General features: G+C 42.7%; 2 protein-coding genes and 1 long non-coding RNA gene across 7 annotated transcripts in view; 2 read left to right on the top strand and 1 right to left on the bottom strand.

Annotated features, from left to right (window-relative positions):
• The window catches only part of LOC127594596 (galactokinase-like), a 239145-nt gene that overhangs the window by 83145 nt on the left and 141933 nt on the right, over positions 1–14067 (top strand). The window lies entirely within an intron of this gene.
• LOC127594582 (ATP-binding cassette sub-family C member 3-like) overlaps positions 1–14067 on the top strand; it is a 57139-nt gene that overhangs the window by 3263 nt on the left and 39809 nt on the right. For all 5 annotated transcript variants that reach the window (XM_052056421.1, XM_052056419.1, XM_052056422.1 and 2 more), the window contains 3 exons: positions 8328–8504; positions 9072–9197; positions 10975–11112. In XM_052056421.1, the coding sequence (XP_051912381.1) occupies positions 8328–8504; positions 9072–9197; positions 10975–11112 (441 nt within the window). The remainder of the gene's footprint in view (positions 1–8327; positions 8505–9071; positions 9198–10974; positions 11113–14067) is intronic.
• LOC127594615 (uncharacterized) lies at positions 8327–9045 on the bottom strand. The gene is made up of 2 exons (XR_007960850.1): positions 8894–9045; positions 8327–8683 (listed from the first exon to the last, which is right to left on the bottom strand). It is a non-coding gene; the product is annotated as an uncharacterized LOC127594615 (long non-coding RNA).

The following is a 14067-nucleotide window of genomic DNA, read 5'->3' as shown; positions in this document are numbered from 1 at the left end:
AGCTGTTTAACCACAGAACACCGCAACATAGTAAATGAACATCACAATAGCGTCCTCAAATAATATTTGCATGCCTCAGACATTGCATTCACCTTTAGTGGAAGAACAGCACTGCACATTCCTGTGCTCCCTTGTGTCAGTATTTAATATGGTTCTTGACTCCTCTTCTGATATATTTTTCAGTGATTTCAGAGGGGTTGTGAAAAGGGGAATTGTACAAATGAAAAGGATATTTTTGTTTTCATGTTTAGTATTTATTTTGGTACAATGAGTATTTTGTACGATTGTGCCATCAACTTGCTCGCTAACACCCCCCTTCCGAGTTCTCGCTTGTATCAAGTTTCACACAAGGAACAAGAAGCATTGAGGGAGTACATCCAAAGCTCCCTCTCCGCTGGCCTTATTAGACCACCTAGATCTCCTTTGGGGGCCGGGTTCTTTTTTATAGAAAAGAAAGACAAGTCACTACGTCCTTGTGTAGACTATCGGGGGCTTAACAAAATCACCATAAAGAATAAATATCCAATTCCGCTATTAGATTCTGCGTTTGCCCCTCTCCAATCTGCAACCATCTTCACTAAACTAGATCTACGTAGCGCTTACCATTTAGTCCGCATACGGGAGGCGGATGAATGGAAAACTGCATTCAAGAAGCCCACTAGAACATTTTGAGTATCTAGTCATGCCTTTTGGGTTGTCCAACGCCCCCGCCGTTTTTCAGAGCCTTATTAATGACGTGTTGAGAGATTTATTGAATGTATTTTGCTTTGTGTACCTGGACGACATTGATTTTTTCTCGTACGCCCCAAGAGCACCAACGCCACGTCAGGCTCGTCTTGCAGCGTCTCTTGGAAAATCGACTCTTCGTTAAAGCAGAGAAATGCGAGTTTCATGTGGAGTCAGTTTCGTTTCTTGGTTTTGTCATAGAGAAGGGTCAGCTGAGAGCGGATTCCGCCAAGACTAAGGCGGTGGTAGAGTGGCCTACACCCACCACTAGGAAACAGCTACAACGTATCTTGGGTTTCGCCAATTTCTACCGACGATTCATCAGGAACTATAGTCAGAGACCCCTTCCGTTAACCTGGGTGGAATATGCCCATATCACTCTCGTCTCGTCAGCCACAGGTCGGTCTCCTTTCATGTCTGCCTCTGGCTATCAGCCGCCGCTTTTTCTGTCACAAGAAGGGCAGGTGGAGGTCCCGTCAGTGCAGCGTCATCTGAGACGTGCTCATCGCATGTGGAAAGAAACCAGGGCCGCGTTGTCTCGCACCGCCTCCAGGAACCGGATGATCGCAGATCAGGTGGGCCAGGAGGTGTGGCTGTCGACGAGGGATCTGCGTCTGGCCGGCACTTCGAGCAAGTTGGGGCCCCGCTTCACGGGACCGTTCGTGGTGGACGCGATCGTCAGCCCCGTCTCCGTCAAGCTCCGGTTGCCGCCCACCATGAAGGTCCACCCAGTCTTCCACGTCTCCCTGCTTAAGCCGGTGGCCACCAGTCTCTTGGCTCCGCCTCCCACCTCGCCTCCTCCTCCACGGATTATCGATGGTGACCCGGTGTACACGGTGCGGGAAATGTTGGACTCTCGGCGCAGGGGTAAGGGGTTCCAGTACCTGGTCGACTGGGAGGGCTACGGCCTGGAGGATCGGCAATGGGTCCCCCGCTCCTGGATCTTGGACCCGTCCCTTCTCCGCGCTTTCCACGCTGCGCGCCCATCGAAGCCGGGTGGTCCGCCAGGAGGCGTCCGTTGAGGGGGGGGTACTGTCACGGTTATGTTTCAGTCTGGCCAGCAGGTGGCATTAGCAGACTTCTGTGCACACCTGCTGCCAATCTATGATTAGTCTCACTCTGTATTTAAGGAGCCCTCTGATATGCACATGTCGCTGGAGTATTGAATTTTGCCTTGCTACTTCCTTGCTTATTGAATGCTATTGTTACAGACCTCGTCGTGTTTCGCTTTTTGAACTCTCGGTGCTCAGTATTTTGTAAGTATGGTTCTTAGTTTGTGATTTGGCTCTCGCTTGCGTGTAGTGGTTACATTGTTTTTTGTTTGCCTTCGCGATTCTTATTTTCCCCCTTGCCTTTTGTGCAAGCGCTTTTTGTTATTCGTTTTTGGGCCCTCCGGTCCTTGTTTTGACCAGCACTTTATGTTACGACTTTGTCGGTGCGAATTTTTGTATACTAAACCCTTTTGCGACGGAGACCTTGTTTGGTGTCTGCACTTCTGGGATCCCAACTTTATTTCGGCTTGTCCGAACGTGACAGAATACGCCAACCAACATGTATCCCGCAGACCTCAACAAGATTATGACCGGCTTGACCAGCCAAGGACAACTGGTGGGTCAGCAGGAACAAGCGCTCGCGGAACTCCGGGGCACAGTCTCCCTGCTGGCAAATCGACTCGAAATTTTGGGTTAACCGGTGGAGCGGGAACCCGATATCCCACACCCACCGCGTTATGGTGGTGAACTTGGGCTCGGTGAACAATTTCTTCACGAATGCTCGTTGGTATTCGACCAGAGTTTCGACGGGTCTTCCACCATCCAGTGATGGGAAGAGAGGCCGAAGGTCGGTTACTAGAGTATCGGCAAGGAAAGCAATCAGTGGCCGAATACTCTATTTCGTTTCGCATTTTGGCAGCCCGTAGCGGTTACGGGGACCGCGCGCTGTGTGGTTTGTTTCGCCGCGGGTTAAGTGTTGCTTTAAAGGATTAACTAGCTACCCGCGATGATAGCACCAACCTGGAGGAGCTCATCAGTCTGGCCCTCGTCGTGGACAACCGCTTGCGGGAGCGTGAGAGGGAACGCATACACGAACAAGGAACTACCCGTTTTCAACCCCGACGGGCGGGTAGTCGGCCGGCTGAACACGAGTCCAGGCGACCATCCGGACCCGAGCGTTATTCGTGTTCCAGCCCAGCCGACGCAGAGGAGGAGCCCCTGCAGCTGGTAGGAGGACGTGTGGGTCTCGAGGAGTCCAGGGCAGGACATCCCAAGAGACTCGAGTTGGACAGTACTCTTTATAGTCTATCACTGGCTCTTCCGGTTCGGGCATTGGTGGATTCGGGGGTGGAGGGCTTCGAATAGCCGCCACCGCGGCAAGGCCTTCTCCCGCCAACCGGCTGAGCAATGTGGACAAGAAGTGGCTGGAGAGATGTCAGGTTTTTGCTGAGCTGGAAGCTGAAGGGAAGCCCGCGGCAGGAAACCAGGAGCGATGTCAGCAATTTTCTGGCGCGGGAAAATCTGAAGTGGTTTTTGCCCGCAAGCTCAATGAGGTCTTTGTTGTTCGCTACTATGACGCACGCATTTTATTTCACGATCACCCTTTAAAAACGTCTAATGAACCGTGTTAAACATCGCGGAATATGTCCCAAAGTGCATCTAATAGTTTAGACTAAAGCTTTTGGCCCTATTATGGGTCGCTACGACGAGGTGAAAGTGTTGCTCAAAAGATGGGAACAGAGATTTGTCAAGGAGCACAAGAGGAAGCCCTGCAAGGAAGACGTTGATCAAGCTTCAGAGGATACCAGGAATCTATACAAAGAGTACTAGTAAGGGGTTCCAGTACCTGGTCGACTAGTTTGAAACTGGCCAAAGAGAAAAGCAGCAACTACTCTTTTACAAAGCTAAAGTAAAAATGTCTTATTTCCGTCAACACAATACCTCTCATTATTTGCTGTGTACTGGCAAAGTGAATCATTGTTATTTTCATGCACCCCATTATTGGTTGGTTGTGAGGAGTGTTCATTTGTATAAGCTTGGCTTGACCATACTAAATGGGCATATAGCCCTGCTCCCCATGACCGCCGTGCATGGGACCAGACCTTCTTCTTATTAAAAAAGTGGACGTACAGCATTTCTAGTTGAGGACCACTGCCATTCACGGTGGGATTTTTGCCATAGAGACAGAAAATAATATGAAATTGCTGCAGAGAAATCAATATATTCAAGTTAGATGCGCTTAACGAATGGCAATACAAGATGGCTGCTGGTAGCTTCACCTCTCCAGATGGCGACTAGGCGACGTTGTTAGTCCATTCATAAATATGTACGTGGCTGGCACAGTGTCAGGAAACGTCTTCACCAATATGGCTAAACAGAATGAAAATCTCATCGCCATATTGGAGTGTAGTTAGCCACGACATCCCGTTTATGCTTTGACGCTGTCTTGCGATGTACGCTGCTCATACATACACATGGCAGAGACGTTGTTGCCAAAATAACACAAAACGCGTTCAAACTTAAGTTAAGATGTATTCTTTTGGGGGTTGCAGGAATAGTTTGATGGCTAACTGCACACCGTAGCGAGAGAAATGGGTTTATCATCAGTAAGGAAGCTGTTGCAATAGCTTGCCTGCATTGCAGCACCACACAAAACATCTGATTTATATTTGTTATATTTCTGTTGCCATTGTTACCAGGCATACGTTGTCATAATAGAATATATTGTCTATATGCAGGTAGTTATACTGTAATTTCCGGACTATAAGCCTCTACTTTTGTCACACACTTTTCAACCCTGCGGCTTATTGAATGATGCACACTGTTTAAAGCTTGTGTGTGTACAAAATCGTTTTTCCTTTAAAAATGTAGTGGGTGCGGCTTACAATCAGGTGTGCTCTATAGTCCAGAAATTATGGTACACACTTATTTGCCACATGCAATTTTAATATAAATTACTGTATATCTGATAATAATGGCATTATGTCATGATTACTGTATTGTAACATACAACCACAGTGTGCCATTCAAAGACTCCAATAAGTGTGCAATGAGGGATTACATTACTTATCTTAGTGCTGAGTTTTTATGAGGAAAATCTGTGAAGTCGATATGAAAGAAAATTCACCTGGGTAGAAAACACAAGCACCTGTCAGTCTTCAGTGTTTTTGTGTTTTCGAACATCGTTACTCTGTGACCATGGCTGACTTCCATCTGGTGAAAGTGTTTCATTGTGTGATCAGTGTTTCATTGTGTAATCAAAGTGTGATTACAAAAAATATTTATGAAAGAAAATCGTACTGACAAAGTATGAACTGAAATCGCTGGTCACAAGGTGCCAGGAAAAAACATTCTTGGAATGACAAAAGTCCAATTTCACGCAAACAAAAACATGAGCCAGGTCAAAATGAAAAAACAAATACCTACAAAGCGAGAGGCGAGAACGCAAAAACGACTATGACGAGATCGAGTGGTCTAGAACAGGGGTCCCCAACCTTTTTTGCCCCACGGACCGATTGTCAGGGACCAGCATTTAAGGTGTGGCGGAAATAATACAACAAAATAATATGGTATGAGCTGCATGAAAACTGTGGTATTTTCAAAATATAAACAATAAACACAAGGAGCGGCGGCCCGGTACTCCAGTGGTTAGCACGTCGGCTTCACAGTGCAGAGGTACCGGGTTCGATTCCAGCTCCGGCCTCCCTGTGTGGAGTTTGCATGTTCTCCCCGGGCCTGTGTGGGTTTTCTCCGGGTGCTCCGGTTTCCTCCCACATTCCAAAAACATGCGTGGCAGGCTGATTGAACACTCTAAATTGTCCCTAGGTGTGAGTGTGAGCGTGGTTGGTTGTTTGTCTCTGTGTGCCCTGCGATTGGCTGGCAACCGATTCAGGGTGTCCCCCGCCTATTGCCCGGAGACGGCTGGGATGGGCTCCAGCACCCCCCGCGACCCTAGTGAGGATCAAGCGGTACTGAAGATGAATGAAAATATTTATTGATGTACTTTTTGTTCTTCTACTCCTCCCTTTCATAATTTTGCTGCTGTAAATTGGGAATTTCTTCATTGTGAGACAAATAAAGGTATTCTTATTTTATCTATTAGTGGCCATTATACGTTAAAGAATAAATAAACTGAAGCAAGGTGATTGTAGACCGGCCAACTTGTGCAGATCAGGTTTCGGGAGAACTCTCTGTATTTGTTTGTGAAAGGTGTTGGAGCTGCCCTACCTTGACCCTTTATGGGAAGTTGTATTTGAGAGGGAGTTATATGGTCGAGGGACACAGCTGAATATGCTGGAAGAAGTTTTTTTCCCCTCTTACACACTGTTGCACATTTGAAGCAGAATTGAAACTGAAAGGGAAGAAGCTAAATGGAGAACTGTGAAGGGATGTTTGGTGGGAAATTTTTCATCTCGTGCTTTTTTTTTTTGTTGTCTTTGTGAAATTGTGTCACACAAGCTCAGCAAAACGAGGCAGCTTTTTTTTTTTACAGTATATAGCACATTTAGCAAGGTAACTGACTGTGCTTCATATAATTACAAATGTAACATTTAATGAACGAATATAAAGTTACTTTCTAAAAATACTAAAAGAACGTTTTAAAAGGCCTCAGTCACAGATATGGGGGGGAAAGCATACTGTTGTTTTTGACACAGAGACATGCCTCAAAAAAATCTTAACCTGTCCATTTGTGTTTACCGTAATTTCCGCACTACAAGGCACACCGAAAAGTATTCAATTTTCTTAAAAAACTCATGGTGCACCTTAAAATCCGGTGCACCTTGTGTATGGTCATTACAGTAATATGTCTACCCCAAGATGGCTACTTGCTGGAGACATGCTTACAATGTTATAACTTGCTGTTGGTTCAGTGAACTGTGTCGTTGCTTTATTAAAATTTTTTGTTGCAGCTCAGAAAAAAGGAGAGCTGTGGCGTTGTTTTTTTAAAAGACCTTTTATTAATGGTTTTCACAGTCTCAACAAATACAGGTACGTCTTTGTTCGTCTCCATGCCTTCTCTTTTTCCGTTTGACTCCAGAGGTTTACATGACCGCCTCGAAAATCGTAAATTAACGATTCCTTCAATGAAACTACGGAAATGGAAAATAATGCATCAAAACAGAAAATCAAGCGAGGAAATCACAAAATAAATTCTATAGCCCCAATACAGAATTAATTTTGTGATTTTCTCATTTGTGAATACATTACACAAGAAAGGAATAAATAACAAACACTTCTGAGACAGTCCAGTCTCTTCCAATTGACTGACATCTGATCGTTCTGTTGCAGCGAAATAGAGCTTTCAGAACTGCAACAAAGAACTTTCCAGAACATTTGAAATAGTACGTCCAGGAAATCTGAATATTGATCCCTATAGAAGGCGCATCTAATGAGGCGCACTGTCGGCTTTTGAGAAAATTGAATGCCCTTTAGGTGCCACCTTACAGTGTGGAAAATACAATAAGGTGATTTGTAGCTACTACACTCTGCTTCTTACAATTGATGCTGTGAAAGATTTTCAACCATAGAACAGTGAAAATGAAAACTGCAGTAGATGAAGCTTTCATCCTTGTTAATAATGAGTCGCGGTCCGTGGAGGAATTATTAAAAAAAAAAAAAACACATGTAACTATATGTTTACTGAACTAGTGAAAGAGATTCTACTGGAGTATCCTTAAGAAACGCATTTCTCAAAGCAGGACCAATGTAGTCGTACTATACACACTGGGCTACTGCTACCTATGCTTTTCTTTTTGTCTGTGTTGTACTATCTGTAAAGAAGAAGAAGAAGAAAAACACGATAATGTGAGGAAAAAGAAACTCAATATCCACTGGCTGGAGTGATAACCTATCAGTCCATTCATTCCTCAGTCGATGGCAGTGGTGATATATGGAAAGTGAGTGGTGACCGCCTGCTGTGTTTATCTTAGTTTTATCTGTGGGTGGGCCCATCTTTGGTGTTTGGAGGGATCCACGATAACCAGGACTCACTACGAATCATTTGGAGTTTTCCTTTACCTCCGGATGTTTGCTTCCATTGTTATTGTTAGGAAATGTGAGTTTGACACAAATATGTTTGAACAATGTGCTATTATTGTTGTTATTATTTTTTTATCATCTTCATTTCAGATTCATAGAAGTCCAATAAGCTGTCTCGAATTTTGGAATACACTGCATGCCAAATAATTTTCCTTTTGATATTGTTTTCTTACTTTGCTAAATAGCGAATGCAAATGACAGGCAGATTTATTTTGAAGTCTTCAACCAGTTAGCATGATTGGAAAAAAATTGAAATTAAATCAAAGAATCAAAATTCCGTTGGGGGTAGCAATTTTTTTTTCATGTGGGATTCATTCAGAAACATTCCAATTATGCTCTTAATGATTGATAAATCCTAAACTATTTGCGAGTATTTAACAATTGTATTTAACTAATTGTAATTTGCCGACTAATTTGGAAAACTACAAAAGATGATTTGAGTTTTAATTTTTTTTTTTTTTCATTGGTATATCAATGTCTAATGTTGGTGTAACTGTGCTATAGTGTGAGAGAAGATTTGCCGGGCCATGATCTTCTATCTTGTTCTTTTTTTTCCCCCTGTTTCTGCAGGTAGCCAATCAGACACTTCACACGGATCAGCCCGACCTCCCCGTCTGTTTCCAGCTCACTGTCTTATCATGGCTGCCCTGCATTTACCTATGGGCTGTCTCCCCTATCTACCTTTTCTACCTAAAGAAGAACAACAGAGGCTACATCATGATGTCCATCAAGAACCGATTCAAAACGGTGAGACACCCGAAATGTCCCATAGGATAGGAAGGGCTACAAGATTTCATCAATATCCTACTTACTCATCCTGTCATCGGGGCATCTCAACAGTTGTGTTGGGAGACTCTGACTTATAATTGTCCTTTACGATAAAGCGATCTGTGGCCTCATCTGTGGGAAGATGATATCACTTCATGCTCCCCATGTAGCCACCGACAGTCTTTAAAGCATCGGCTGCAAGGAACGCTGTCAACTATCATTTTTACAGTATTCTTGTGCATCACTGCAGTATAAGCCGACTGACTAATAAATGCCGCAGCACCAAACAGAAAAAAACAGCAACTCATTTTGTTTGTTGTTTGCCGATGTTCACTCATCCTGACTAATTCAAAGCTCTGAAAAGCTACCCACTTTCGAGTAACATTATAATGGCAGTCCTTGTTACAGTATAAATCCATAAACTCTTTAACTGTTGCATCAGTTTAAAAAAAAACAGAACAAAACCTCACCCTTTCTCTTTTCTTGCTGTAATCATTTCTGTTATTTTTGTCTCTTTTCTCCCCTTACGCTGGCCACCGCTGTCAGGTGTTTGGCTTCCTGTTATGGGTTGTTTGCTGGGCAGATCTCTTCTACACGTTCCATGAAACGCAGCAGGGAATCAGTCAGCCGCCTATTTTCTTTATCACCCCGCTCGTGCTCGGCATGACCATGGTAAGAAAACATCGCAGTCTGCTCATTGAAACACATCCACATGAGTGCTCAACTCATCAGTGCAAAACTCATTTTCGAAATATATTTTCTAGTCAGACACCATTATTGAGAAATCAATTGCAGTGGAAGCAAAGCAAAGTACGCAAACACATTCTGGCCAAACAAAGACAGATGAAGAGGATTCAATGAATAGATCAATGTCAGATGAGTCAGTGAGGGAGTACATTGTAGAAAAACACGTGCACAAAATACATTTAAGTGAACTACTTGACACTAAACTAATGAATTTTTTTGGCACCTGAGCCCAAATCTTTGGTTTTAAGTGTCTGCCGTGTCCAGAGCCAATGTATTGAGAAAAAAAAGTGTGCATCAGATTTTTCTCATATTAATATAGAAATATACAAACATTAATGTATATATGTGTTGTTTTATTTATATGGAGCATTCCACCAAATCAATGCCAATACCTATTCGTAACACTCGCAAAATCAACTCAAAATTCTATATTTTCCCACTCTTTTTTTTAACGAACTACCATATTTTCATGTACGGTAACTTCTATTTTAAATTATGTCGTTTAGAAGCATCACAATCGCTAACCTGTCTGTCGCACTCTCAGCTCTCTCAACCCTTTGACGATGCAGTTTAGTGAGGAGGCTTCTTTATACCAGGCAAGGCTGACTTATTTAGGAGCATCTCTTGGCTTGTTTCTCCCTCCCGACAAGCTTCGAAGACAAAGCTGGGCGCTCTGTCTCTGCCCACAGGAGAGCTGTGGCGCAGACGAGAAGTATCTATGGGTGTGTGCGTGTCACACTTACTCCATCAGTACAAAATAAATATAAATAAATCAATTGAAAAAAAAAGCTTTCAGCTTCCTAACATTTACAAGCACCCACACGTGAATACATAATTTTCATTTGCATTTGCATTTGACTATTAGAAAGGGAATATACAGTTAATGAACAAATGTACCCCAACCAAATGTTGAGTGAAACGTTATAGTTGTCAAGAATAATCAGAATTATTCTAATTAATAATAAAACATAGGTTATGCACGTAATTTAGAAAGAATATATAGGATTTTGTACATGAACCTTTCTGTTAAAGTGAAAATATGATTTTTTTCTTTCCAATGACCATCTCTTAACATGACATATTACGGTGTTTTAAACTCATGTTTTTGGCTACATATGTCTGAGAGTGCAGGAATTTACTGCCTCGATGCAATTGTTGTTTGATTTTCTGTAACTGCTTACTAAATGTCCTCTTTTTATCGAAAATTGTATAATTTTATATGCAGTCCTGCCAAGTTGCCTTTAACAAACCCTTCGGTGGAAAACTATGACCTGAATAGCTGAAATTCTTCCACTATTAGTCTGTTATTTTTTGTTTGCTGTAAACTGTCATGATTTCCTCTCATAAGTATGCCAGTGTTTTTTAGCTAATATGACATTGATCAGCGATTTTGAGTAAAACCACACCCGGATCCGAAAAAAAAAAAATCAGGATCAGGCAGTTTACCCAAATGAACTTGTCGTAGTAGGTCATACGAAAATTATAAATTAAAAAAAAGAAGAAAAAAAACAGCCCGAGCAGCACATCGAACCCAGTCAGTCAGTGTGTTAAGTGACAGGAGCAGGCAGCAGTCAGACCGTGGTTTACCTCATATGCCCTCAAATGCTCTGTCTCAGCTAAACTCAAGTCAGCCTCTTCCCCTCCTCCGACACGATTCCTTTCTGCTCCCACAATGTTATATTCTCCTGCCTTTCTCTCTCAGCTCCTGGCCACATTTTTGATCCAGTTTGAGAGGTTACGTGGGGTTCAGTCCTCAGGGGTTCTCTTCATCTTCTGGTTCCTGTCTGGGCTATGTGCCATTGTGCCTTTCCGCTCCAAGATCCTCCAGGCATCCAGCAAGGTGAGAATTATGCCTTTGGCCTCTTATCTCAGTTATTTACCCCTCTGTGTCACTTGTGGGTGAAAATATGTACGTGAAAATATGTACAGTAGTCCTTTGGAGCCAAATAAACTGTATGAGGCAGGCACACACATGTAGATTTTCCAAAACGCCAAATGAGCTTGTGCAGGACATTAAGAGGTTCTAAACTGAGATGACTATTAATTAATAAAGAATATTAGGGCAAAAAAAGACAAATTGAGACGAGTTGTTAGGCGATAAAGTCATAATTTTCATTTCACGTCCAAATTCCCACTGGAGCTTTAATGCAACAGCTGCTATTGGTCTCTAGTGAAGCAATTAAAACGAATAACATAACCATTCATAAGGATCATTCAAAAAATAAATAAATACAAACATATCACATGCTGTTAAATCAGCTGATGTCTGGTCTAAATTTGGGCACATCCTGATGGTATCAGTTTAGTGCTCCGTGTGAAAAGAGTGGCTTGCCAAGTAATGGCTTGGGTCAGAGAAATCTTTGTCCATGCACATTTGCCGCCTATCAATCACTGTTTAGTCAATCAGATGCATAAATAAGCAACTGCAACTGCCAAATAGCTACATCTGGTCCCTCAATAAAGGGAGAGATCGTTTCTATACAGTGTAAATAAGGGCAGTTTAGAATTAGTATCTCATCTGTCTGCCATGCATATAATGAACACGAGTAAGGCGATGTTCTGACATGTTCTTGCCTCAAATATCGACACTCTAATGTACCATTTTTCCGCACTATAAGGCGTACCTAAAAACATGAAATTGTCTCAAAAGCTGCCAGTGCATGTTACAATCCGATGTGCCTTATAAATAGATCAATGTTCAAATTTCTTGGATGTAGTATTTTAAATGTTAGTGGGAAGCGTTTTGTTCCAGCTGCAGCGGTTGTGAAGGCACTATTTAAATAAAGCTGTATTGTATTCCATTGTTTTCCCTTGAGTGTGGTTCCATATCGTGGATGTGTAACGCAACCACAGCTGGGGCTCTACATAAATAAAGATGTATTATAATCTTTCTAGCACAGGGGTGTCAAACTAATTTTTGTCGTGGGCCATTATCGTAGTTACGATTTCCCTTGGAGGGCCGTTATGACTGGAGCCTTTCCCAGCTGTCTTCGGGCAGTAGGCGGAGTCCACCCTGAACTGGCTGCCGGCCAATTGCAGGACACACAGATGAACAACCAGTCATTCGCATTCACAATAACACCTAGGGACAATTTAGAGCAGGGGTCACCAACCTTTTTGAGAGTGAGAGCTACTTCATGTGTACTGATTGTGTTAAGGGCTACCAAATTAATACACATCTGAAATAACATCTGTACAACTTACATTAAATAATATTAGAATGTTCTTTTTAATACTTCATGATTTATTAAAAATATCATGCTCTGATCATCTTAAAGATGTCTCACAATACTGCCAGTGTTTGCATTTTTAAATCATAATTTCTATGAGCAAATCACAATCCTAGCACTGGCGGGCTATTGATGTGGTCCTCACGGGCTACCTGTTGCGCGCAGGAACCACGTTGGTGACCCCTGATTTAGAGTGTTCCATGAACCTGCCCTGCATGTTTTTTGGAATGTGGGAGGAAACCGGAGTACCCGGAGAAAACCCACGCAGGCACGGGGAGAACATACGAACGCCTCACAGGACGATCGGAGCCGGAATCTAACCCTGCACATCTGCACTGTGAGGCGGACATGCTAATCAGTCGACTACTGTGCCACCTCTATCCTAATATATACTATATTAACCCTTTCGTGCACCCTGTAACTTGATAACATGATCAGCTGTCCACTGTAGTAATTGCTGTCCCTGAAAGGATTAATAATAACAATTCAATTCAATTATATTTATAGAGCACTTTCGAACAGCCATTGCTGCATACAAAGTGCTGTACATGGAGCAATTTAACATATACAATAAACAGTAAAACAAATCGGTAACAATAATAATAAATAATTATAAATAAATAACTAATACATAAATAAAATAATAACAATATTGATTTTTTTGTAACCGCTCCAATTTTAGTGCCCTGAAAAAAATAACCACTTTCACCCAGGCCATTTAAGATTGCTGTGCTGGCCAACTGTCTGATGTGGAAGGTATTCTAGTAGGTTGGGGACGTTGGACTGGACCTATGAAATTTCCCAGTTCTGACCTAGTATCACAAGAATAACAAAAACTCAACTTTGTTTTTTCGCCTTGGCTGAAAGCTTAGTGGATGTTTGACATGGGTCAACCCAGGCCACAGCTCAGCGGAGAGGGAAGAGGGAATACTAGGCTTGTTGTTTCTAGAGTACTTATCGCACCTCTCGTGCTACACAGCACACCGACAGAGCAGCAATTTATTGCAAATAATACCTCGGGCAGGCAAGAACGCATAAGAAGCATACATGAGTGTGTACTCAATCTTAAAAGAACAGCATTGAACATAATGTATACTCATAACGACAACATGACTGTGAGTTTAAAAGAAAGCTCTATTTTGACCATCCATGTGAATGGACAGAGTCTATATCTGCATACACCAGGGGTGGCCAACCAGTCAGAGACGAAGAGCCAGCTTGTTTTTTTTTTTTTTTTTTTTACTGAGTTGCGCATGAGCGGTGATGCAGTCATCTGATTGGTTGCCCTCTATGTCAGTCAAGTAATGGGATTGATGATAGGCTGACGGAGTACGTTCTGTGAAGTTGGCGCCTTGTTTGAATAGCATCGCCGCTGCCGAGGCGTTTTCGATGCTTGTCGTGTGAGAGCCCGGGAGCCGCATTGAACCAGCCAAAGAGCTGCATGCGGCTCGCGAGCCGCAGGTTGGCCACCCCTGGCATACACTGTATCACAACTACTACAAAGTATCCTTAGTCCTTATTAGCGAATTAATCGATTCATCAACAATCGATCATCAAATTAACGG

This window comes from Hippocampus zosterae, unplaced genomic scaffold (assembly GCF_025434085.1).
Source record: "Hippocampus zosterae strain Florida unplaced genomic scaffold, ASM2543408v3 HiC_scaffold_22, whole genome shotgun sequence".
NCBI classification, from domain to species: domain Eukaryota; kingdom Metazoa; phylum Chordata; class Actinopteri; order Syngnathiformes; family Syngnathidae; genus Hippocampus; species Hippocampus zosterae.
This window is presented reverse-complemented; position numbering and strand designations above follow the sequence as displayed.